General features: G+C 43.8%; 3 protein-coding genes across 5 annotated transcripts; 1 reads left to right on the top strand and 2 right to left on the bottom strand.

Annotated features, from left to right (window-relative positions):
* Positions 1 to 1,525: 1,525 nt before the first annotated feature.
* On the bottom strand, positions 1,526 to 7,031 carry LOC120655609 (nicotianamine aminotransferase 1-like). Of its 2 annotated transcripts, XM_039933510.1 has the most exons (7): positions 6,624 to 7,031; positions 3,491 to 3,830; positions 3,155 to 3,373; positions 3,005 to 3,064; positions 2,468 to 2,623; positions 2,099 to 2,192; positions 1,526 to 1,773 (listed from the first exon to the last, which is right to left on the bottom strand). In XM_039933510.1, the coding sequence occupies exons 1-7, from the start codon at positions 6,938 to 6,940 to the stop codon at positions 1,640 to 1,642; spliced, it is 1,320 nt and encodes a 439-aa protein (XP_039789444.1). In that variant the 5' UTR covers positions 6,941 to 7,031; the 3' UTR covers positions 1,526 to 1,639. The 2 variants fall into 2 exon arrangements, with proteins under 2 accessions (XP_039789444.1, XP_039789445.1); XM_039933511.1 differs by lacking the exon at positions 3,005 to 3,064.
* A 1,605-nt stretch (positions 7,032 to 8,636) lies between these two features.
* On the bottom strand, positions 8,637 to 14,835 carry LOC120655607. 2 transcript variants are annotated; one of them, XM_039933508.1, is made up of 7 exons: positions 14,492 to 14,835; positions 14,077 to 14,237; positions 13,496 to 13,555; positions 12,804 to 12,917; positions 11,663 to 11,776; positions 9,636 to 9,740; positions 8,637 to 8,971 (listed from the first exon to the last, which is right to left on the bottom strand). In XM_039933508.1, the coding sequence occupies exons 1-7, from the start codon at positions 14,772 to 14,774 to the stop codon at positions 8,948 to 8,950; spliced, it is 861 nt and encodes a 286-aa protein (XP_039789442.1). In that variant the 5' UTR covers positions 14,775 to 14,835; the 3' UTR covers positions 8,637 to 8,947. The 2 variants fall into 2 exon arrangements, with proteins under 2 accessions (XP_039789442.1, XP_039789443.1); XM_039933509.1 differs by lacking the exon at positions 9,636 to 9,740.
* Positions 14,836 to 18,404: 3,569 nt separating this feature from the next.
* Positions 18,405 to 22,917, top strand: LOC120655606 (dnaJ homolog subfamily B member 4-like). The gene is made up of 3 exons (XM_039933507.1): positions 18,405 to 18,808; positions 19,392 to 19,828; positions 22,279 to 22,917. Exons 1-3 carry the CDS (start codon positions 18,644 to 18,646, stop codon positions 22,715 to 22,717), a joined length of 1,041 nt encoding a protein of 346 aa, XP_039789441.1. The 5' UTR covers positions 18,405 to 18,643; the 3' UTR covers positions 22,718 to 22,917.
* Positions 22,918 to 23,472: the final 555 nt, after the last annotated feature.

The raw sequence follows: 23,472 nt of genomic DNA, 5'->3' as shown, positions 1-23,472 counted from the left end.
TTTTCAGAAATGGCCCTGCCACCCCGCTGCTGGGCGGCTAGGTCCCGGCCGCCCAACACCGGGGCGGCCGGGGTATATTCCTGTAAATTTCTAAATCGAAAATATATTTTTGTAAAAACGAAAATAAAAAATAAAAAAACCGCGATGGGATTGGGTGGGAGTGGCCGCGTGGAGTGGGGGTTGGGCCACTTGGATCTTCGTCAGCTGGACCAAATTTGCCCTGAGCTTGGTTCTTCAGTTAACCAACCGAGACTCAGAAGTGAGATAAGAGTAAATTCGGTTCTTTAGAACTAGAAATCGAAGTAGAACTGAATTTTCTCGGTTCCAATTCTTTCGATTTCGATTCTAGTTTTTTTTCACTACAATTCTCGGTTCTTAGTTATATTTGTCCCCGGCTCACCTCACCTGAAGTAGTGGAGCTCCGCAACAACTATATATCACGCGCGCTACGTTTTCCCAATCCATTGCCTGAAGGTTATTTGCGGGCCAATGAGGTTAATTTTGGCCCAATAACATTTTGGTTGCTCCACGCTACAGTATTTATGTTAATTTTCTGAATTGTATTTTTTAATAACATTTTGGTTGCTCCACGCTACAGTTTTTATGTTAATTTTCTGAATTGTATTTTTTATTAACTGATACTGCTACTGCATGCATGTGAATATTGACCCACATTGCTTGACATTACGTGTTTCTAATTTTCTTTTTCATTTTTTTTCTTGTACTACTTTGTATTTATTATTTATTTATTTTCTCTTTACCTCTTTTTCACTCAAAGCTCATATACAATCAAATGTTATGTGATGTTGATCCATTTATTCGCTTTGTAAATAAAATTTGTTCCATTATGTTGACCCATTTGTTCGCGATGTTTAATATTTTGTTCGTGTATATTATTTGTTCGTTATATTTACCTTTGTATTCGTCAAAATAATTATGTGTTCGTCCTGTTAAATTATTTATTTCCTGGATCCATATTAATTATTTAATGTAAAAGAAAATATTTTAAAAAAATATCATGCAAACATAGGCAAATGTGATCTTATTTTGAAGATCTTATCATAAGAAAGACAATACTGCAATTAGAATTTAATTTGGATGCTCAGTTTAAGTCTTGTAGCTTTTTTTAGTTTCAAATTTGTATGCACACGGATGACATTATCATTGCTAAATAGTCCAATTATTAGGCTAATCATGACTCATCTAATATATCCTTCAGGCGATGGTTCCGTTACTATCACCTTAAGTGATATATAGCCACTCCCGTGGAGCTCACCACTGCGGAACGTTTCCCGAGCTTGCCGTATTCACCGCATGGCGTACTTGTCGACTTGGGCTTACCACGTTGTGCCCAAATCCAGGCAGCAGAGGAGAACCGTCCCCGGCCCAGATCCAGGCAGCGGACGGAGGATCTCGAACTCGTCCAAGTGATATATATGGGCCAGTCTTTGTTTTCTAAAAAAAACATGGTTTTGCAAAACTTTCTTTCAAAAAAGCAAATAAAGCGTCAGGGTGATAAAACAAGTGGCATGAAAAGATTAACACTTTATTATGAAACTCAAAGTTCCACATTCATCGACGGGTCAATGGAAAACACTGGAACTGAGCAACAACTTTGATTTTAGATACACTTAAAACTTTAGATGCCATTAAGCAGATTCTTCTTCTTGTGCCTTTGGCAGAAAGATTTGATCCTCTCAAGGCCATCCAGAAGAGAAGATGAATCAATGGCAAACGTTATCCGAACCCAGTTTTTCATTCCCAGAACACTCCCTGCATTGGACGAACCCATGCAAGTCAGAGTAATGTACACATATCAACTGTACACTAAGAACATTAATATCAACTAGTGTCTTTGAAAGGGGATATTAAAATTTCCTACTTATTTCTCAATATCGTCTTTAATAAGTTATTGAAATAAAATTTAATAAAAGAAGAAACATGTATAGTGCACTATTGCATTATTTCATAGCAGTTCTTAGCACAATCGGTGAAGGCATGCAATACTTGTAAACACTGGAGCTAAACACTAGTAGAAACTAAATGAGTCTTTTCAGAAATACTAACTTTTAAAAATAATATATTCATCTATAACTACCTGGGCACAAAATCACCGACTCTTCTTTCGCCAGCTTGCAGCAAAAATCAATGTCATCATGGATCCCCTCCAGAAGATATAAATTCAGCTTCACCTGTATATGATATCTCAATGTAAGCAAAATGACAAACAGGCATTAGAGTATCGCTATGTTTCATTTCCTCGTAGGTTGTGAGTAACAGATACTGTTAATACGACTGATTTTGATGACCAATAGCTACTGTAATAAAATAAAATAATAAGAAGTATATGATCACTTGCGGGTACCAAATGCTCTAACAATCCTTAGTTTCTGAATCTCTTTTTTTTCATGTTACTAACATTTTTAAAAATTTGACCACTAACAACATTGTTTAAAAAATTGCTTACCATCACAAACATGGAACCTTCAGGCTTGTGAGGACAAATGATGCACTTGATGTCCTTTATTTCTCTGTAACATATATCTGATGTTTCCTCTAGCAAACCAATGATCCTCTTGAAGAAATCTTCCTTCGTGTTCTCAAGAATTTGTGGAAGTGCTCCCTAGTTAATACAACAGTAACTCTTATTTGTCTGAGTTAAAATGCATAAGAGAGTGCTGACAAGTAGAGGAAAAAAGAACCAGTTCAAGAATGTGCAGTACAAATTGAAACAATGTCCCATTTTTCAGCTCTCGTGCTTATGGAACTTAGAATGTTTTCTACAAAACGACATTGATTTTTTTTTCCTGGCATCCACTTCAAAGTGAAGCACTATCAACTCAGAATCCCCAATATTATTGTTGCTATATTTTAAAAACAAAAAAACTCTACTTGACAAGTGAAACTTATTGGTACCGGAATGGAATAATTTCTAAATACTCGAACTGGCTGGAGAGCTGCCATGGCAAACTGGATGAGAAAAAGTTACAAGCCAAATGGTTACATGAATGAAAGTTGCCGGATCAGTTGAAACATTAAGGAAGTTTGTGATTGACGTAAGAATCTGCAAAATTAAGGTTGCTATGGTTAGTACGTAAAACAGCAACAGCACGGCCTGGGCACTTTGAAAAATAAGTACACACTGATGAGTCACCTTAGTTTCTTGCAGAATCTTCTTGGGATCACATGCAGCAACCCAGCCAAATCTCCATCCAGGCACTAGCCATCTCTTTGAGAGTGATCCTATGCTCAACACAGGGGCAATGTGCCCAAAGACGCCCATTGGGATGAACTGGGAGTCCCCGAAAACCAAATTGCCATATACTTCATCAGCAATGACTAAGATCCCAAGCTTCCTTGCTGCCTCGGCAACCTAATGAAAACAATTGGTATTAAGACATGCTTATTACAACATAATTTGGAAGTCCATAGATATCAGATCAAATAACTCGAATCCATTTAAATGGCCGATGGAACAAAGCAGCCATACCTTGGCCAAATGTTCACGGGTGTACACACTCCCACAAGGGTTGTTGGGGTTGATGATGACCATTGCGGTGGTGTTCTTGTCAGCAATAGACTCCAGAGAGTCGATGTCAATTTCCCACCCTTTCTCAGGAATCAGATCGAAGTGACGAACTTCTAAGTTGTTCAGCGCGGCGCGCGCCTCGTAGTTTGGATACCCGGGTCTTGGCAGCAATATGTTGGTGCCCGGTTGGGCTAGAACTGAGATCACCACCTCGATGGCTTGAGTGCCTCCAGCGGTGAGGAAAATGTCGTCGGAGGATAGGTCGTATGGAAGATCACGCGACAGGTGCTTCGCCAAAGCACTATTAGATTTCCAGAAGCAACAAAATCAGTAGGCATTCAATTAGATGAGACTTAAATATAAACAAATTAAATCATCATGTCAATCATAGCCTTATTAGTAGTAGGGCGCAAAGTATAAAAAAATCAAAACATATTCAAAAGAAAACTCTAGTAATTAATACGAGAAACATTGACATTTCATCCCTGAGCAACCCATCATCAGGACGTTTCCAAAGTGCTAAGAAGGAATTAAGACGCGTCACTATCATCATAATCTCCACTTGTCCGCCCGTTGTAAAAACTGGACAGAAAGCGTCGCCTTTCGTTCCCTCATTTATAAGAAACATCTTCAAAGGTTTGCGCTGATATGCAGAAAGGTTTGTGCTGATTTGCAAAAAGATATGTAGTCTAATGGTTATAAGAGTTTCATTAGTATTTTAGGCCCTAGGCGGGCAAAGCTGATTTAGGGTCGCCCGTTTGTTAGCTTCGCTACGGTCGATTTCGAACCAGGCCCGACGGACCAAAGGTTTTATTTTCATTTTCGGTTTCCGCACCAATCATTGGCTCCGTACCTACCAATCTGCATTTCCTTCCCGGCTTCACAGGCAGCTTGCGCTCACCGCTCAGGAGCTTTATTTTTCGATTGTTGCGCTGAGCTGGGATCCCCATTTCTGCACAACGACCGGCGTGGTTCCCCCACAGGCTACTTGCACCATACGCGGTGAGCACCGCACTTGGGGAACCAAAATATTTAGAAAAAATATTTCCAAAATATAGATGCAAATTTAAATAATATGAATTTATAAAAATGAAAAAGTTTGTATGATCAAAATATATGTAAAAAATCGGAACCAAACCGCGCAACATGATTTTGTGTATAGAAATTGTATTATTTTGTGAAACAACAAAATTATGCATGTCAGCTTTACACAAATGTGTACCAAATATTTAACTACGCAAAAATTACGAAAATAAAAAATTATATGATGAAAATAAAGAAAACATGAATAAATAAAAAATGAGAAACTTACAAATAATTGTAAAGTAAATTATTAAACAAATAATATAAAGAAAAATATTTAAAAAGGTTTCAGATTTAAAAAATTATATACAAAATTTAGAACGAAAACATGAACACAAAAAATTGGAAAATGACGAAACGGAGGTACAAATGTATCACTTGCATTGCACGGACCAAAATCGACCGTAGCGAAGAAAACTTACGGTTATCCGCAGAGTTAGCTTCGCGGTCCTAGGTTCCACTCTCCGTGGAACTGAATGTTCTAGGATTTAACTGCATTGTATAGTGGTGAGTGTGCGTGCATTGTGAAGTGTCACAGTTGTACCGTGTAATCTAAAAAAAGATTTTGCGCTGATTTGGTGAAACGAGCACTTGCCTAGAGTCGGGATGAAAGCGGATCCCGTGGGAGCAGAAAAACCTTTTCCATATCCTCATCCATATTTTTTTTATCGGATACGGGGTGGAGTACATATTACACGGATAAGAGTGCGGATATGGATTTTTTATGATACCGGATGATGTGCGGAGTCGGATCAAGTTGGACTGGATGCGGATTAAAATAATCGGATAATACATGTTTATGTGTAGCTTTTTATGTTGATTAATAATTCCTAAACCAGAGCCATAAAGCAGCAGAATATCATAAAAAAATACTCACCTTTATAGCTTCACGGCATATTTAAGTTGATAGTGATACTTCAAACATGATATCGATAAAAAATATTACAAGTTCTCAGTTCAAACTTAGTGTATAAAGTGAACACGTAAAAAAAATAAAGATCATTTATCCTTCTTTGTTGATTATAAAATATTATGTGTGTATTTAGGCTGGGCTTGGGATTGATTTGTATAGTGTGCTGAGCTCGCAAAAGTAGTCGGTAATCCTATTATAAGCCTCAGGTTATCCATGTTCAATTATCGGATAATCCATATCCGCCGGATTTTGCTAATATACCATATCCTAGGCTGCATCCGCATACAATCGGATCCAGATTATCCAATCCGCGTGGGTATAAAAACTCTTCCCCATATCTGTAAAATTCGGATTTTGATCAGATGCGGAAATTATTTGCTCCACTCTCATCCATCCCTACATACTACATAGAAGCACCCAGGGACCGTCTCACGCAGACGTGGCATCCCATGTCGGATGCACGCATGGCACACGGCGGGGCATCCTGATTGGCGATGCCAGCGCTGGCGGCGGCCTCGTGGAACGCCACGGCCGGCACGTGTTCAGTGTTGGTACAAATTTCCAGCATGCACGTCACTACATGACTGAAGTCCTTGTTTTCTAGTACTACGAAAAAAAGCTGATATCATTGTTTATAGATGATGGGTCCTTCGTTAGAGCAAGACTTATAATAACACCCGCGCGCCGGCGTTTTGGGCTCCAGCTCATCGAGCTTGACGAGCTGGAAGTGGTGGGTCCCATGTTTATTTAATGGTCCGCGCCGCTCAGCAGCAACGAGCAGCCAATCGGACTCAAGAAACCGGTGGCGGCGGCCCCGCAACTGTGCATACGCCCGCGGGTCGTCGGCGGTCCGTGAGACGCCCATTGACAGAATCTTTCTCTCCCTCTCTCCTCCACCTCAGCCTCTACGCTGACGAGGCAGGCGAAACGGCGACCATAATACTTGCTCTTACTTGGCAGGTATTGAGGTTTCCAAAACATGACGCATGACCGGTGCACTGAAAAGCTACCCGAAGCATACACAGACGGGCACATCAGTTGGGGTCTGGACAGTCGTGACACTGAAAAGCGCATGGGGTGCACGCGTAGCGTACGTACCGGCGTGCGTCGGGCAGGCCGACGCCGGCGGGGTAGCAGTTGAGCTTGCCCGTCCGGAGCGCGGCGGCGACGGCTTCCTCGGCCTCGGCGGCGGTGCGGAAGGCCGGGAGCACGGAGGGGTCCCCGTGCGCCAGCGGCAGCACGGGCCGCGGGTCGCGCGCGTCCCCGCTCGCGCTGATCCTGAACCGCACCGCGCGGATGCTCATCGTGTCCCCCGCCGCCGCTAGCGCGCCCTCCTTCGCCGGCCGCGCGAACCGCCACTCCGCCGCCGCGTGGCCGTTGCCGTTGATGCCGTCCTGGTGGTGGGTCGTCGCCATGGGCAGACCGAGGTGGTGGTTTGTTTACCGCTTGCTGCTCTGGAGTCTGGACTGGGAGGGTGGATTGGGTGCTTGGCAGCTTGGTCCCCGGCCAGCGTGCCCTTAAATAGGCGACCGCCGGCTGGCCGGGTTCCCTTGACGGCCACGGGAGAGCGGCACCAATCGCGCGCGCGCGACGTCCTACCCGGCGCCGTCCCCGGCACCGCGCCCGGCTCTGCTTCTTTTGGCATCGAGTCCGTGGCACGAGTTGCGTGCCTACCTACTGGTACAGGCTGGCACGCCGATGCCGTGGGGTACTCTAGTCCAGTGCACGCCGCATGCATGATCCATGCAATCCTGGTTTGCATCATCCCAGCGGATTAATAATTACTAATTTGTAGTGTCCTATACTTAGTAGTAGGACTCCAGTCGTGGTCGTAGTTGTGCCAGTCGAGTCAATGCTGTACTCTGCCTGTCCCTAAATCCAAATATGAGCACTATTTCTGCATTTATTTGTCCCAACTATTCTAAATTTAACCAAAGTTTATTATGGAAAAACATAGCTAATATTTATACGGTACCAAATCCAAATTTATGACGGTTCCACATGGTTCATTTTGTGCCAATTCAAAAGCAGATTCACTTGAAATGGGTCTCAAATATTTATTATCAAGTAAAAGATTGCAAGATATATCCTACTTTAATTTTACGTGCATAGTAGACAGCAAACTTTTAAAGAGACCGACTGATACTTTAATTTTACAATATGGAGGGAGTACATCGATTCCTCGTGTGTTTTCAGATATGCTCAAGTGATGTCTCAGAATCAAGGTTTTAAATCTCCGGCTATAGCTTCCGCTATCTTTCGCTAAAGCTGTTTGAGAGAGATTTAGGTAAGATTTTTCATGTACAATTTAGCTCTCAGCTGCCGCTATAGTTCGTTATAGCCGGCTATAGCCTGTTTTTAGACATAGATCGCTAAATGACTTAGCCGGCTATTTAAAACATTGGTCAGAATCCGCGCTGGAAAATGCAGAGCTTGTTAACCGTGTACATGAGGTCGATTTCTTTGCGTATGATCCTTGAGAATATCCACTTTATTACTACCTTTTAGAGAAGTGCATCATACGGTGCGTGGTTTCGTGAACCACTCGATGATGCTGACACATCGATCAGGCGTATTAGTGATCATCCAACCACAAGGGCCACGAGACACTGGTGTTATGAACCACCCTACAGCCGGCCTACGTGTACCGTGGCCTCTAGTGACAGAACAAGTGGTTGGCTAGCGGTGACAGAGCTAGAGCCCAAAGAGCCGCCGTTACGCCGCCTTGCCGCCTGGCACAAGTGGCGCGCTGCTGACACGTGGCCACAGTCGTCACCCGTCTCGACGCTCCGGTCCACGGGCAGAGCGGCCGAGTCCAAGGGTGGCGACACCATGTGCTCATTGCTTCGGACTTCGGTTCCGGTGCGCGCGACATGTCGCCGCCCGTGACGTACGCGAGCAGGGAGACTCTTGCAGTCTTGCTTGCCAGTATCGTCGATGCGTGTGATCTTGGGGGATATAGCTCCAACAGGATTCTTAGGAGTCCTAAGAATCCTAAGTTAGGACTGAGAAAAAAGATTGGGGGTTCCCAAACCATAACTGGGGGAGGAGATGTGCAGCGAGTCACACCGACAGCAACTGCACACAGCAGCTCCAAGCGACGCAGACGTATAGGCGTCCATGGAAATGGTGCTCAGAAAGCCACCCGAATGTTATCTGTATTATTACAGTGCTATAGCGCTATGCTAAATTGCTAATATATTGCCGCAGCCTCTCATGCTGGCACGGAGGCAGAAAGCAACACATGATGACGTCCCTAAGGACAACCATCTTGTACTATCAAGTTGACCTATAAAATGTATTGACCTATTGACCTACAAATACGAAGATACTGTATATATGTACAAAAAGTTCCTAGAAAAAGCAATCGAGTGGCGTAACGCCTTCTGCCTTGGTGGTGAAACATCAGGTTCGCATGGCACTTACTTCTTCGTCCGCTTGAAGCCCTGCAAATGAGTTGTTAGTCCCAAACTGCCAACGGTGCTAAGACATTCCCAAACTTCTTTGACTACAACTACGGGGGATCATGCCCAGGAATGATTTAAGTTTTATTCTCCAGTCGCCATCTTTCAAATAGAAAATTCATTTTGGTGTACTATTACAGAATTACAAGTCCGAACTATTTATCCTGCTCCGGCAGTATCCCCAAGAACTATATTCGCATCTGAGGCATTCTGGTACACACAATGGTGGTTATCTACCAAACCCAACCTCCCCATCAAACAGTTTGTTTGCTACTTGTCTACATTAACAACATGCAACTGCAGCATATGCTTGCATCACTATCAAAATAATATGGTTCCAATGTTCCTAACATCTGACGATGGGATTCTATGTTTTTTTTCTTTTTGCAAACAGAAAAAAAAAGATGCAAACTGAAAAATGTAAGACTGTCAATACAAATCTTAAAATTGCATCTCTACTTATTTATTAACAAAGAATGTGGATCGAAGTACTATAGTTCAATAAGATTCTCTTTTCGAACCAAGCCTTACAATACAATCAGATTTCAAATTTTCCAATAAACATAATGTGAGAAAAAAGTATTAAAAAACATATGGCTTGCCAAATATTAAGGACAGAAAACAAATGGTGTTCCAAAAAATATACCTTTTTTATATCTGAATATAGATCTTCAACCTTTTTCTCTGTATCCTTTGCAAATGACCACATTCTGTTGAATTTCGTCTTCCCCCACTCAGTAACAATTTGAACCTACAGTTGTACGACCCTGAGATGACCAGCTTGAAACAAAAGAACCTATAGCTAGCTACAACCATATTTAGTTTATTTGCTGAAATGACCAAACAGCCCATGAAAATGGCCAAACAAAGTTCAAATTGCCTAGAAACCTATGAGGCAACCTTATGTCCACGTGAACCTTCCATTGTTTCTAAGTAAAGAGCTATGTTACACGGATACGGATATGGGTATCGGATACGATACGTATCGGATACGCGGATACGCACTTTCTCAAAAAACACCGATACGGGGATACGGCTAGAATAATTAATAATTATATATAAAATATCACGTAATCAGATATATCTCTAAAAGAAAAAGAAAAATAAGCAGCCAATGGGCCTAACTTTGGACAAAAGCCCACTAAAACAGCCCAGCCCACCTCCCAGCTTCCCCTTATCCACTCACCCCGATCGGATCTACTCTCCTTCAGTCCTTCTTCCTCCTTCGACCGTCTCCCCTGCCTCCTTCCTCTGCCCGCCCGCCCATGCCTCCTCTTCCTCCTCAGCCCGCCCGCCCCTGCCTCCTCTTCCTCCTCCGCTACCGCCAGCCCTGCCTCCTCTTCTTCTTCCTCCTTCGACCATCTCCCCTGCCTCCTTCCTCCGCCCGCCCGCCCCTGCCTCCTCTTCCTCCTCCGCCCGCCCGCCCCTGCCTCCTCATCCTCCTCCGCTGCCGCCAGCCCTGCCTCCTCCGCCTAGCGAAACACGGGCGACGGCCCCCCCGGCCGCCGTCTCGACGCGGCCCCCCCGGCACGGGCCCAATCGCCGCGGATCCAGAGGGGCGGCGCGAGAGGGAAGGGCGTGAGGGAGAGACCTCTGCCTCCGGTCGCGGCCCCTCTTCTGCGTCCCCATCCCCTCTGCAGCAACGGCCGCCGCTCCTCCTCTACCTCCTGTCCGCAGCAGCAGCCGCCGCCGCTTCTCTGCCTCCCCTTCGCACTCCACAGCAATGGCCATCGCTCCTCCTCTGCTTCCCTCTGGTGGTTTAGACCACGTATCCATACCAATACGTATCCAGAATTTTAGGATACGGCCTGGAACGTATCCGAGGCATATCTAGGGAGTATCCGTATCGGATACGTACTGGATACGGATACACCACCCTCTTGGCGTATCCGTGCAACAGAGGTAAAGAGAATAAATGAATGCTCGAAAACCCTATGCAATGATCACTTTTCTAAAGTGATGTGGATGAACATGCTGGAAATAAGATTAACATTTTCAACGCTATACAACAGTTCGTTAAAAACGTAAGCTTTGCGTTAAGTTTCAGTTCTTGCATATGGAATTTTGAAGGAAAGTGTTGTGAAGATAATAATTTTCATCAGGTTTTAATGACTTCTACAGGCTAGTGAGCCTTGAGGTACAACATGTGCAAAGCAATTCCTACCCTTTTCGACACGTGTCCATGCCAAGCGAGTTCCTTTCTACAGTAGATAGATACTGTTACCTTTACCAATCTAATTTTACCCTGAAACACTTTCATGAAAAATGTGCTGTATTGCTTCTGGATAGCAAAAGGGTATTTGTAATTAGCCATTGCAAAGGTGTTCCATCAATTATCTGCCACCTTAAACCTAGTTAATTGCTTGCATCCACTTGAGAATATATTTTTGGGGTGGGGTTAGGGTCATGGGGCTCAACGTTCATTTATCACTGCTGATACCAGTTTTAAATAATGCACCAAATACTCTTAACCCTCTGTTCTTCCTTATCACCTCCTTATCCCCTATTCATCATCTTCCACCAAGTCTCAAAAATCACAATATAATCAAATTTAAATTCTACAATAAAATAATATAATAAAGCAAATGCGGAAAACTATAAAACTATAAAAAGTTAATATGGCTCGCAAAACATTTCGGATAAAGAAATAAATTAAAATTCAGATAAGCATACCTTTTTTATATCTGAACATAGGCCTTCAACCTTTTTCTCTGTATTCCTTACGAATGACCATAATTTGTTGATACTAGAGTTCATCCTCCCCCATTCGTCAGTTATAACTTGACTCTGCAGTTGTATGAACGTAGATGACCAACTAAAAGTACAAGAACCTACAACTACAATCATATTTACTGCACTTGACAAATGAAATTGCCCACCAAAGTAGCGAAACAAAGCTCAAAGTACCAAGGAAACCATGACTACAACTACAGACTGGTACGAGCATACACATTTATGTTGACATGAACCTTAAATTGTTTTTAAGTAAAAAGAAACGAAGCTTCTAAAGTGGTCTGTATGAACATAAAGGAAATAAGTTCAACATTCTCACTATACGAGCATAACAATTATAATGTCGGACTTGCTTTATTTGTCTCAGTTTAAGCTTAACAAGTTTTTAAGGCTCGTATTGATCCGGGATAGGAAAAGAAGCCAGATGTGCATCAATGCAAATGTGTGCAATGGGTAGTCTGCCTCCAATCTACCTAATTGCTTGCATTCCAATGGAGAATAGGACAATAGATACATCACTGCTGACAACAACTTATAGTAATGCCTAAAATACCCAAAACTCTTTGTTCCTTCTATTTATCAACAGTATCTTTCCGCTCATCATTTTACTAATCTTTCTTTTGGGCCCTGCTTGCTGGCCCGTTGTGGTTGTTGAGGCTGGCAATTGCTGCCCCCACCAGCATGCTGTGCTGCTATTAGGATGTGTCACATGTCAGTAATGGGGTTGAGATGTGGCATGGCGCCATGGCGAACATGGCACGGAGAATATACCCAGAGCACGAAGAAACAAGATTAGAATATGGTGCTGCGTGAAGCAGTGGCATGGATACCAAGGTTAATAGGTGTGCAAGGCAGTACACCTAAGCGATACCAAGGCCAATGTCAAATGTAAAAGAGAAGAAGCAATCAAGCAAAGCATGATCACATTGTAGCCATGGCATGGTCTCATCAATCCAGTGTATGTCAGGTGCAGTGTGTTTACTGAGGGTTAATTGGATCTCAGATGTTACTCATAGGAAGCTTAAGGGCATGGTTAGGTTCCTTATTGCTCACATGATCAAGATAACCTAGAGACATATACCTTCTTGATATCACAATGTAGAGCTTCAACCTTTTCCGTTGCATCTTTTGCTAATGACCATACACTGTTTATAACAGAGTTCATCTTTCTTGATTCATCCTTTATGAGACGAACCTATTTCAAAAGTCATAAATTTCATGAGAAGAACTAATAAAATGTTTTCAGAAAAGAATCCTAATATTGCACACAAGCTATATAGGAGAAGGCCGATCAACTGAAATACTATTTGCTTTGCCAGATATGCAGGGCAATCTAAAACCAAGAAAATTATTGATACAAAAGCTGATTGACACAAGACAAACTATAGGCAATTAAAGTGATTTGCTCGTTTTGTAAATAACACATAAGAAAATTATCCCTCCTAATTGTCACATTATGATTTTTGTAAAGTTGCATCAATGAATAAAAGAAAAATCAGAACACCATTCCTAATATTGTGCAAGATCATATAGGGGGGTAAAGACTGAAGAGTTACAATCCTATAGACAAGATGAACAGACTGACAAAGTTTTCACAGATAATATGTGAATATTTTAGGTGCCTATTGGAACGCAATCAGTGCCGTTTAAGAAACAGTAACAAAATGAATAAACCAATTTTTATCTCTTAGTCCAAACTAGCTAGTCATATTAGTACGAAAAAAACTGAAAACATGTAAAGCTAGTCAAAGTTTTTCTGAGTGATAGAGATACCTCATCTTCCATTGCCTTGATATTGTCACCAAAATATGAGCTGCAGAACGATTCCTGCATCTGCATGTCAAAAAGGTAGACAGCATAATTAGATGCTGTGTAAGAACCTTTTTTTTTCTTACAACATAAATTGTGCACATAAATAGGATGAATAGTTATATTTAGATATGATGACATGATAAGAACCAACAGAAAACTAGATCGATCAGATTCAACTTCATGGTCCATTAGTTGAACGAAAAGTTTAAGAACCAGGTCCAACTTCAGGACCTGAAGTTCAGGTCTATTAGCTGAACCGAGCGAAAAGTTTAAGGACCACATTCAACTTTATGTCCATTAATTGAACAAATAGTTTAAGGACTACAGCAAATAACAAGTTAAACTAATTGATAAAATAACACTTTAGGCATCCATAATTGGCCCAAATATGAACACTGAAATTTGGAGGATGATCATGCTCCTGTATATTTCAACTACACATGTACATGTTTGCATTAAAAATTCTGCAATCCAACCAGGCTGGAATTAAAACTTCAATATAAACTATGAAGGAACCTGGGCACAAGACACATGGGGCAAACCTTGCCGTTTTCTTGCTCATCGATCAGAGACTGGATGTCAAGCCCCATTGCTCTCATAACACGGCCATCCTCCTCTAAATGATCACCTTTCTTATCTATTGCCTTCTCCAAAGAATCACCCTTCTCATCAAAGGCTTTCAAATTGTTATCCCATAGAGATTCTGCATGAAGAATTCGAGAATTGTTTACATAAAAACAAAAATACTACTAAACTTCAGTTAACCTCACAAGTGTAGTATAAATGTATAATACCCTCTCAAGAGAAAAAAAAAAGTAGATTACAAAAGGAAGCAGTAAACCGAGACTAAAAAAATTTCCATCACAATACAAAGAATCGAAAATCAGGTAAACAAGCGCATGCTCTGGTGGAAATAGGTTTAGCCCCAACAGGACAGAAGTTAATCCCTAAACATACCAAGCCGGGCGAGCTGGAGCTTGAGCTGCGTAACCTCCGACCGCAGCCCCTCGCCATCGACTACGGCGGGGACGGGGACGGCGCACTGGCCGGCCCGGTCGCGCGGCAGTGCGAAGATGACGGCGAGGAGCGCGCCTGCGACGGCTAAGGCGGCGCAGGACCGGCGGAGGTGTCGGCCGCTGGTGCCGCGGCCCTTGGAGGCCAGGCGGAGGGCGAGGGAGATGAGGCGGAGCGGGAGGAGGAAGGCCACGACGGCGGCGAGGAGCACGGCGTCGACCGTCATGGCGGCCCGTGCACCCAAGTTACAACTGCAGATGCGTTTTTAGGGCGCAGCTCATGTATATCCTGACATATCAAACATTTTTCCCCGAGGAATTTGCTCTTTCTTTATAACGTCGAAAACTTTACCTTTCTCTCGAAGCACCGTCGATTTCTTGGGCTTTTTTAAGATAATAATAATGTCAGTGGTTTTTTTAGAATTACAAAGTACAACGTAGACGCTCACAACACGCACACACACTCACCCATATAAATACACATATGCAAATCCTACTTTATGAGCACCTCCAAAGGACTGAGCATCGACATATTTGAAGATTCTCGAAGGCACCACTGGCGCCTCGTTGTCAACGGAACGTCGCGCCAGTAAATCCTAGAAAAAACCAGAAAAAAGTGCGAGCACCAGAATTTAAACCCTGGTGGGTAGCGTTCCACTGATCCGTCCTACGATTAGACTACAAGCCAATTCGCAATGACTTCTTTTTTGAAAAACTATAAATGTCAATGGCTTGTTTGGGCCTTTGGAGGCCTCAAAAGTGGGGCCCAAGTTCATACTTGATCGTTTAGGAACGAAAAATCTATACCCGCATCCGTCGCGCTGAGCCGCACCGCCTAGGCTCTCTCCGGTCGGGGCGTCTATTTCTCGTTCGCTCGAGTGCGAGCTGCACTATCGCAGTCGTAGGCTCGCACCCAAGCCGCCGCCCACGGATGTCGGCATCCCCGCTGGCGATCGCCGCCACCCAGCTACCCGCCGCCACCGCCGGTCTTCTCTACCACCCCTACCCCTTTTCTATGTCTAGCGAACACTACAACCCCAGCAACCCCATCCCGTAACCCGGCACACCATCACGAGCTCGGGGAGGAAGACGAACAGTGCTCATGCCCCCCTACAGCGATGGTGTCGCCCTTCTACGATGCGTCACTTGCGCACGCGATAAATAGATCCTCTACCCTCCAGTCCATTATCTCCTCCCACCTCCAAATCCGTATCTAGGTGGTTTCCAATTCGAATCTTCCTTTCGACATCGTGTTGCGGTCAGTGGAGGCGCAACAGAGTAGTGAAGGCACAGCTGTGCAGCGGAGGCGTGGAGGGAGGCAGCGATGAGTCTGTCACGATAGTGTCCACGAACGCTAGGGAGGAGGACGACAGCAGGATTGGCGTAGGGGCAACCTCTCACAAAAGCCATTTTCATTGCTCACACGCATCCAAACAATATGTTGGGGATGCCACCTTCGGACGCCGTCAAAGGCGACCCGTCGAAGACTGAGCAAGAGGGAAGCAGACCGCGAAGTCAGGACGAAGCAACAACACCTTCGCCACCCTGCCGAAGGCCTTTCTGCGCGAAGGGTACTCAAGGTGGGTCTGCCGAATGCCCAGATGAAGGGTGTGATCTTCGGCGGGGGCGAAGGCGGCGAGCCGAAAATGGAGTCCATGAAGCCGCGAGAGTCCGGCCGGGCCGCCGAAGACCAGGTCCGAAGCAAAGTGGGCCATGGGCATGACGCAAGCAGGATCTTAGTTGTAATCCACCACTGTGTAAATATACTTAATTGTCCATGAAATATTCCTGGAATCTGGCGTTAGGGGGCAAAACGGGGAATCCAAACCGATGGGAAGGTGAACCGTCCGCTATAAATACCCCATGTAACTGTAGTTGATGGGACATTGAATACAAGTGAGGAGTTACGCTTGCATTGATTTCTGTGCTCTTGTTCTTGGCGCAATCTGCAAAGGAGGCTTTGACCTCCGGTCTTCGAGCTGTTGTGATACTCTTTCGCCCCGAAGGTTATTCTCAACTAACACAATATAGTTTTGTTCGGTAATATCTAACTATGACAAACCAAACTAGCCGAGTCAAACTTGCTGAAGGGATTATATGATGCTTATTATTGTTTATGAAAAATATATTGTGCATCCTTAAGTAATTGGTGTCATTGAATCCTTACTAACTAAATTGATGCATTAATCACCCATGTGTTGATTTAACCATAATTTAGTGCCATCTGCTAGGGTTGTTTGCAGGGTTTGGGCCACGCAATAATCTGATAGGCAGATTAAAGAAACCAATTAGCATCGAACTATTACAGTGATTTGTCCAACTTAGCGTCCAAAATATTTGAGTGTCACAGGAGTTTCATAGGGATGAAACTTCTCTTTATCTCCTCATAAATACCTTGCCAAATCAGCAAAATTGGTAATGTGGCATAGAAATTAATGCTTATAAAACTCTCCATGAAACTCCGGTAGTTAATTAATGCTCAGGTAGGGATGACCAGTGCACCCATTTAATAGTTAATAGATTGATTGCACCTGTTGAAATATAGGTCCTGTTTGGAGAAGTATCTAGTGATATTTTTTTGGGCTATTGTTTATCCCATGGAATAGTCCTCCAATAAAATAACTCTTTGAGCTATTTGGATCCAAAGGTTATTGACATTTAATATATTTTCTCAATCATTGGAGTCTCATTATCTCTCCCCTACTGCATGATCTAGGATGCTTGCTACGCTATGGCCCTTTTGTGTGTCTGCGTTTGTGGGAGAACAAATCAAACCCGCCATCATCCATGGACAACAAAATTGAAGTCCTGGGGGGCGAAGACGCCGATAGGAGGTGGTGGGCCGAATCTGCAGGCGGGGGAGGTGGCGGCGTTGGCAGGTGGCCAAGCAGGCAGCGCGGCGGGTGAGAAAGAAGGCGGCGCGGGCGGGTGGGCTTGCACCGGCACTGTCGGATGGGGGACACGGAGTGGCTGGCGGGTTGGGGACGTGACGGTGCTGGTGGTGGGAGGGGGGGCACTGGTGGGGGAGGTGGCGGCGTGGGTGGTGGAGGCATCGCCATGGGGGTGGGAGGGCGTGGTGTAGGTGGGAGGCGAGCGGGATCTGATGCTCCCTGGGAGAGAGACTTTAATTTTTTTCAGAGGAACCCACCCGAAGCAATTGGCAATCATCACCTCTTGAATGGATAGTTTTTCGGATGGGCTATTTGTAAATAGTTCTGAAATAGCTCTCTGTTTGGATTTTTTGGGCTATTTGAAGAGGAATGGCTAAGGCTAGGCTAACTACTGGAGTGAGTCGTAACAAGGCAGCTGTACTGAAAGATGTGGCTGGATCACCTCTTTTTCAGGGAGAGCTAATGCATTAACGACTCTAAATTACAGGCTAAGCATTTGCACAACTAAGTAGTTTTTTTCTATAGAATCGGGTAGAAACTGGACATTCCTAACATTGCTTAGGAGAAATTCAAATTCTTACCTTCAAAAAAGATTCAAATTCCTAGTGTGATATGGTTTTAGGTCTGGAGAGCCACCTGCAATTGAGTACTGTACCTGTACTAGATTTTTGTTTCCAAATCCATACTCCCTCCGTCCCAAAATAAATACTTATCTCGCACTTCGAGGAGTCAAACACTTTAAAGTTTGATCAAATATATATTATATAAATATTAATTATTATGATACTAAATAAAACATCATTAGATTAATTATATCATGTATTTTCATAACAATGTTTAGAGATATAAATGTTAATATTATTTTTTATAAATATAGTTAAATTTAATGTTTATTGATTTCTCGATGTGAGATGTGCACTTATTATTATGGGACGGAGGGAGTTTGTCAGCGGGGCCTGGCATGTCTGTCGAGTCGGCAGCCGCCGACGTGGCCACCCCCGTCCGCTGTGACGCTGCGAGATCGGGAATCCCCCTGCCAGGCCTGTCCGCCAGTTCCTGAATCTGCCCCGCACGAAAATTCCCCGACCCTCACAGGCGCAAGCCCACATCCCACCTCGCCGCGCCCCGACCCCCCGCCACCGCCGCGCGAGGCGCCCAGACGCCGACGCCCGCCGCCCCCGCCAGACTGGGACGGCGGCGGCAGGATGGGGGTGGACTACTACAAGGTGCTGCAGGTGGAGCGCGGCGCCTCCGATGACGAGCTCAAGAAGGCGTACCGGAAGCTCGCCATGAAGTGGCACCCGGACAAGAACCCCAGCAACAAGAAGGAGGCCGAGGCCAAGTTCAAGCAGATCTCAGAGGCCTACGAGGTTCGCCCGCTCTCTCTCCTGGCCCCATTGCGCCTCTGATATGTGCCGGTGCTCGTAGCTGGCCGCCGAGGAAGAGAATGGTGTTCGATTGAGGATTGAGGATGCGCTTATCTATTTCCTCTTAATACGGATCGGATAGCTGTAGTTTATGACGGTGTGCTCGGCATTGGGGCAAACAAGGCTCTTTTGTGCGAGAAGATCTAATTTCTGCATCCCGAGTGAGCTCTGGCCTCTAGTGCCTTTCGATCTGATGCAAATTTAAGATTCGCGTTCTGCATTGTTTTGTGGAATCAGACAACAGCACTCTAGTTTGGATACAGTGACATCATTTTGATGCTGACGTTCGTAGGCCATTTCCAGAGCCTGTAAGTTAGTGCCATTTCTCTAGAATTTGGCCACTTATTCAACCTCCCCATATAGACTTGTTTTCCCTGCTTTTAGTGTATGTGCACTTGTTTTGATTTTGTCATGCTATGGATTAGGATCAATTTCTGCACTGATTACTGTGACACCAGTGAGCTAATTGCTGCATGTGCCTTAGCAGTAAAGTATTTACACTTGATCTTGCGTGTTTTGCTTGAAGGTGCTGAGTGACTCACAAAAGCGGGCAGTTTATGACCAGTACGGGGAAGAAGGGCTCAAGGGTCAGGTTCCACCTCCTGGAGCAGGTGGTCCCAGTGGGTCTTCCTACTATTGTGGGAATGCGTCTACATTCCAGTTCAACCCTCGCAGCGCAGATGATATTTTTGCCGAGTTCTTTGGGTTCTCAAGCCCTTTCTCAAGCATGGGTGGCATGGGAGGAGGTGCTGAGAGGGGCATGAGGGGCTCAAGGTTTGGGATGTTCGGCGATGACATATTTGGGTCCTACCCTCAGTTCCCTGGTGAGGCATCAATGCATGTTCCACAGCGGCTTTCCAAGGCTCCTCCAATTGAGAACCGATTGCCATGCAACCTTGCTGATTTGTACAAAGGTACCTCCAAGAAGATGAAGATCTCACGGGAGATTTTAGATGCTGGCGGGTGAGTGAATATTATTATGTGCTTTAAAATTAGATATTGTTCTTGCAGTGTCACATTAAACAATCAATAGAAGAACAGGAACTTATTTTATTGACAGTGTGTGATTTGTACATCGCTAAATGTACAGAACCTGAAATTTCACACTATTCTGTAGCGACATTAGATATTTTTATGAAATATCACTGAGAACAATCAAAATTGGAACCCATTGCCCTTTTGCACCATGTAAGCTTTTGAATTGAACCAGAGTTTCTTTAACAATTTCTGATTTCCTAACCTTGGCACATAAAACTCAAATGCTAATTCTGTTGTCTGGTCACTGGGCTTAAATATTTTAGTATTTACTTTTATTTGAGAGAAAATGGAAATATTATCCATTCTGAAAGAGAGTGAAATAATGATAACTAAAATCAACACTCTGAGTTTGGTACAGCTGACAGTTTTAATGAGCTTTGTTAGGTCAGAGAAGAGGGGTGTTGGGGGGGGGGGGGGGGGGGGGGGGCTACTGTCTATGTTCAACATCAATGTTGCACTTAAGCCAGCATGTTGTGGGTTGGATCCATCTTACTCTAGTGATGTCAACAGTAAATAATCACTTGCATTTGGAAAATTCTCTGATTGCATCACTAGGTGTTGCAAGTTGCGACACCATTGTTTTTCCATGGCCTAGCTAATGCATCTACGTGACAAACCTCCGCAAGCTTACGAACAAAGAAGGGACCAATTGAGACAGACAAACAACCTTTAGAGCCGTGTAGTGAAATAAGCCTTTTTAATCAGATAATCTGTCACCATATGGCCAAGCTCTGTGGTGGACCGGTTAGAGTGAACTCCGGGAGTTGTAGAAACTCCCGTCCCGACCTGGGTTTGGTGCAAGGCACCTTCTTAGAACCAAGCCCTGGGGGAGTCTCCTCCCATGGTCGAATTTTATTTGTCAGTTGCCACCATGGATTCACATATTCTCATAATTGCTTTTATTAAGTGAATATGCAGAGTTGCAGACTGCTTTTATTTATGTGGAAGAGACATATTACCATTTCAGGCATGGTCTACGGACTGACGTAAACTAGCACCGTCTGTTGAAAACTAAGGTTGTGAATTGCGAATATAGCACTCCATTGTGGTTCCTAGGTGTCAGTTTAATAGATAAACCTTGATCAAGTCTTATGTACGCTTTGCTTACTTTCAAAACCCTGCATTATGACATAATGAGATTTGTTAGCAAATATGGATAGCTAGATGCTAGATGGATCAGCACACTTTGCCCATGTCTGGTGCACCAGATCCTAGCGTAATCACGTGTGGGCCCAGCCCGTAACCTCCTCTGATTCTGTTTCTATAAGTCAGAGGAGGATTATCTTGGCTGCCGGCCTATATATATGTAATTGGTTTTCATCAATACATCTATCAATTACGCATGATTATTTACGATATCTAGATTATAGCACACCAAACACTCTTTTTCTTAGGGACAGATTATTATGCAGTTGCAACCCCTTCTCCATAATTATTGTAGATAATAAAGAGGCTTTAAGGCGGGCAGCTTTTAAGAGAGAAGAGATTGTAGAGTATTTTGTTAGATAACACATGTAATCTCCAGCCTCAGCACCAACCAGGAATGACACATTCATATTGTTTTGTAGTTTGATAACGTTCAATAGTATTAGGGAAGTTGAATTGTTTCCTGGTTTGATAACATTGAACAATATTTGGAAAGTTGAAGTTTCCAAAGTTTATTCGAGTAGAAACATATATAGTATAATATCTGGAGCTACATAAACTCAAGGGCTTGTTAATGGGCCCTAGTAAAAAATCACATTCTGCTTAGTTGATCTGCATTTCAACCAACCACATTAATCAATTTTTTTCTCGTAGCAGAAAACTGTAAATTCTTTGGTGCATTTGTTTGACAGAAACTCGAGCTATAACTTCACTCTTTGACCAAGACCATAAGTTTTACGACTCCTCAGGTGTTGATACTGTGATCTTCACCGAGACAGTCATGCATTAGCCTTGAGGAATAAACTCATTATCCTGCACTTGTGCCTTATCTGTTTTCTGGGACTGTCAATCCTTTTATCAATTGTCATGGCTTGACAAACATATTCAGCTAATGTATCACGTCATTTCTTTCTTTCTGGGAATAAACTTATTATCCTGCACTTGTTTCTATCAATTATATTCTTTGTCAGTTGAACAAAATGATGTCTTGGCAGCCTTCTCTTGCCTGAGCATGACCCATCTTAGGAGTTCATTTAGTATTTTTGGTTACCTTTCACTAGTTTCCATCTTGAATTGGTGATAGGGATGTTAAACATAAGATTGTTCCGGTAGTAAGCTTGACCATTCTGTTTTTTTTTTTTGTGTGCCACATGTTTTCCTTGAATTCTCTTCTTATCTGGCTTGGTATATTTGTGTTGTTTTCAATGAGCATGTGCTAATTTTGGCAGGAGAACTATGGTTGTCGAGGAGATCCTAACAATTGACATAAAACCTGGATGGAAGAAAGGGACAAAAATAACATTTCCTGAAAAGGGTAATGAGGCCTCACACATAATTCCTGCAGATATTGTATTCATAATTGATGAGAAACCACATGATATATTCACAAGAGATGGGAATGATCTGGTCATGACTCAGAAGATTTCCTTGGCCGAAGCCTTGACAGAATGTACTGTTAGTGTAACAACATTGGATGGTCGGAACCTGACAGTACAGATAAACAATGTCATCTACCCTAGCTATGAGGAGGTTGTTCCCCGAGAGGGCATGCCGATTCCGAAGGATCCTTCCAAGAAGGGGAATCTTAGGATTAAATTCAGCATCAAATTCCCCACGAGGCTGACCTCAGAGCAGAAAGCGGAAATCAAAAGGCTACTAGGTTCTTGAGGAGTGGGATACAGGCTGGTTTTTTGGGCATTGCATTGGTGAGTCCAGTGTACATTCAGATGTTAGCTGTGAATACCATGCAGAAGTTTCGGTTTGCTTGAGCTGTACCGGTTCTGGCATTTTGATGTTTTGAGCTTGAATGTTAAAATGTTAATTTTTGGCAGAATAATTCCATGGATATAGATGTTTTAGTGTGATCACGCCGTGGTGATGTGGCTGCGTCTGTGCGAGTAGTATCTATCAGTGCCTTGGTTCTGACACTATCAGTGGTCCCATACATATTAAAAAAAAGTCCCATCTGATTAAAAAGGATCGTGGGATCACTATCACAATTCACAACTTACACGGATGACCAACAGCAACGACATCTTCATTGCCTAAATGATCTAGGAGGGGTGGGGCGATCTCGACAGCTTTTGTGACACGACAGAACTTGGATGCCATGTACCCCTCGGCCCCACACGTCAGCCTGAACCCTCCTTCCACCAGAGCACCTATTGCGCCCTCTCTCTCTCTAACCCCAAGTCATGGAGGAGCTTCCCATCTTCCCACCATTGAAGAACTGCACCTCCCCCTCGCCAATGCTTCACCGGAGGACACCGGAGACTGATGCCGACGAGCTGCACCACCTCTACTTCATCTTCTTGCTTGGAGCAAGGAGTTTCCCCAAAATCTTTCCCAACTTGTTCTTCTTCCTTAAGCTTCAAGCAAGAAGGACGAGCTCGAGCTTCACCAAGCCCTCTCCACCATCTTGA

The sequence above is a fragment of the Panicum virgatum genome, chromosome 1N (genome assembly GCF_016808335.1).
Source record: "Panicum virgatum strain AP13 chromosome 1N, P.virgatum_v5, whole genome shotgun sequence".
Taxonomy (NCBI): Eukaryota; Viridiplantae; Streptophyta; class Magnoliopsida; order Poales; family Poaceae; genus Panicum; species Panicum virgatum.
The sequence above is the reverse complement of the archived record's forward strand: the minus strand, read 5'-3'. Positions and strand labels throughout refer to the sequence as shown.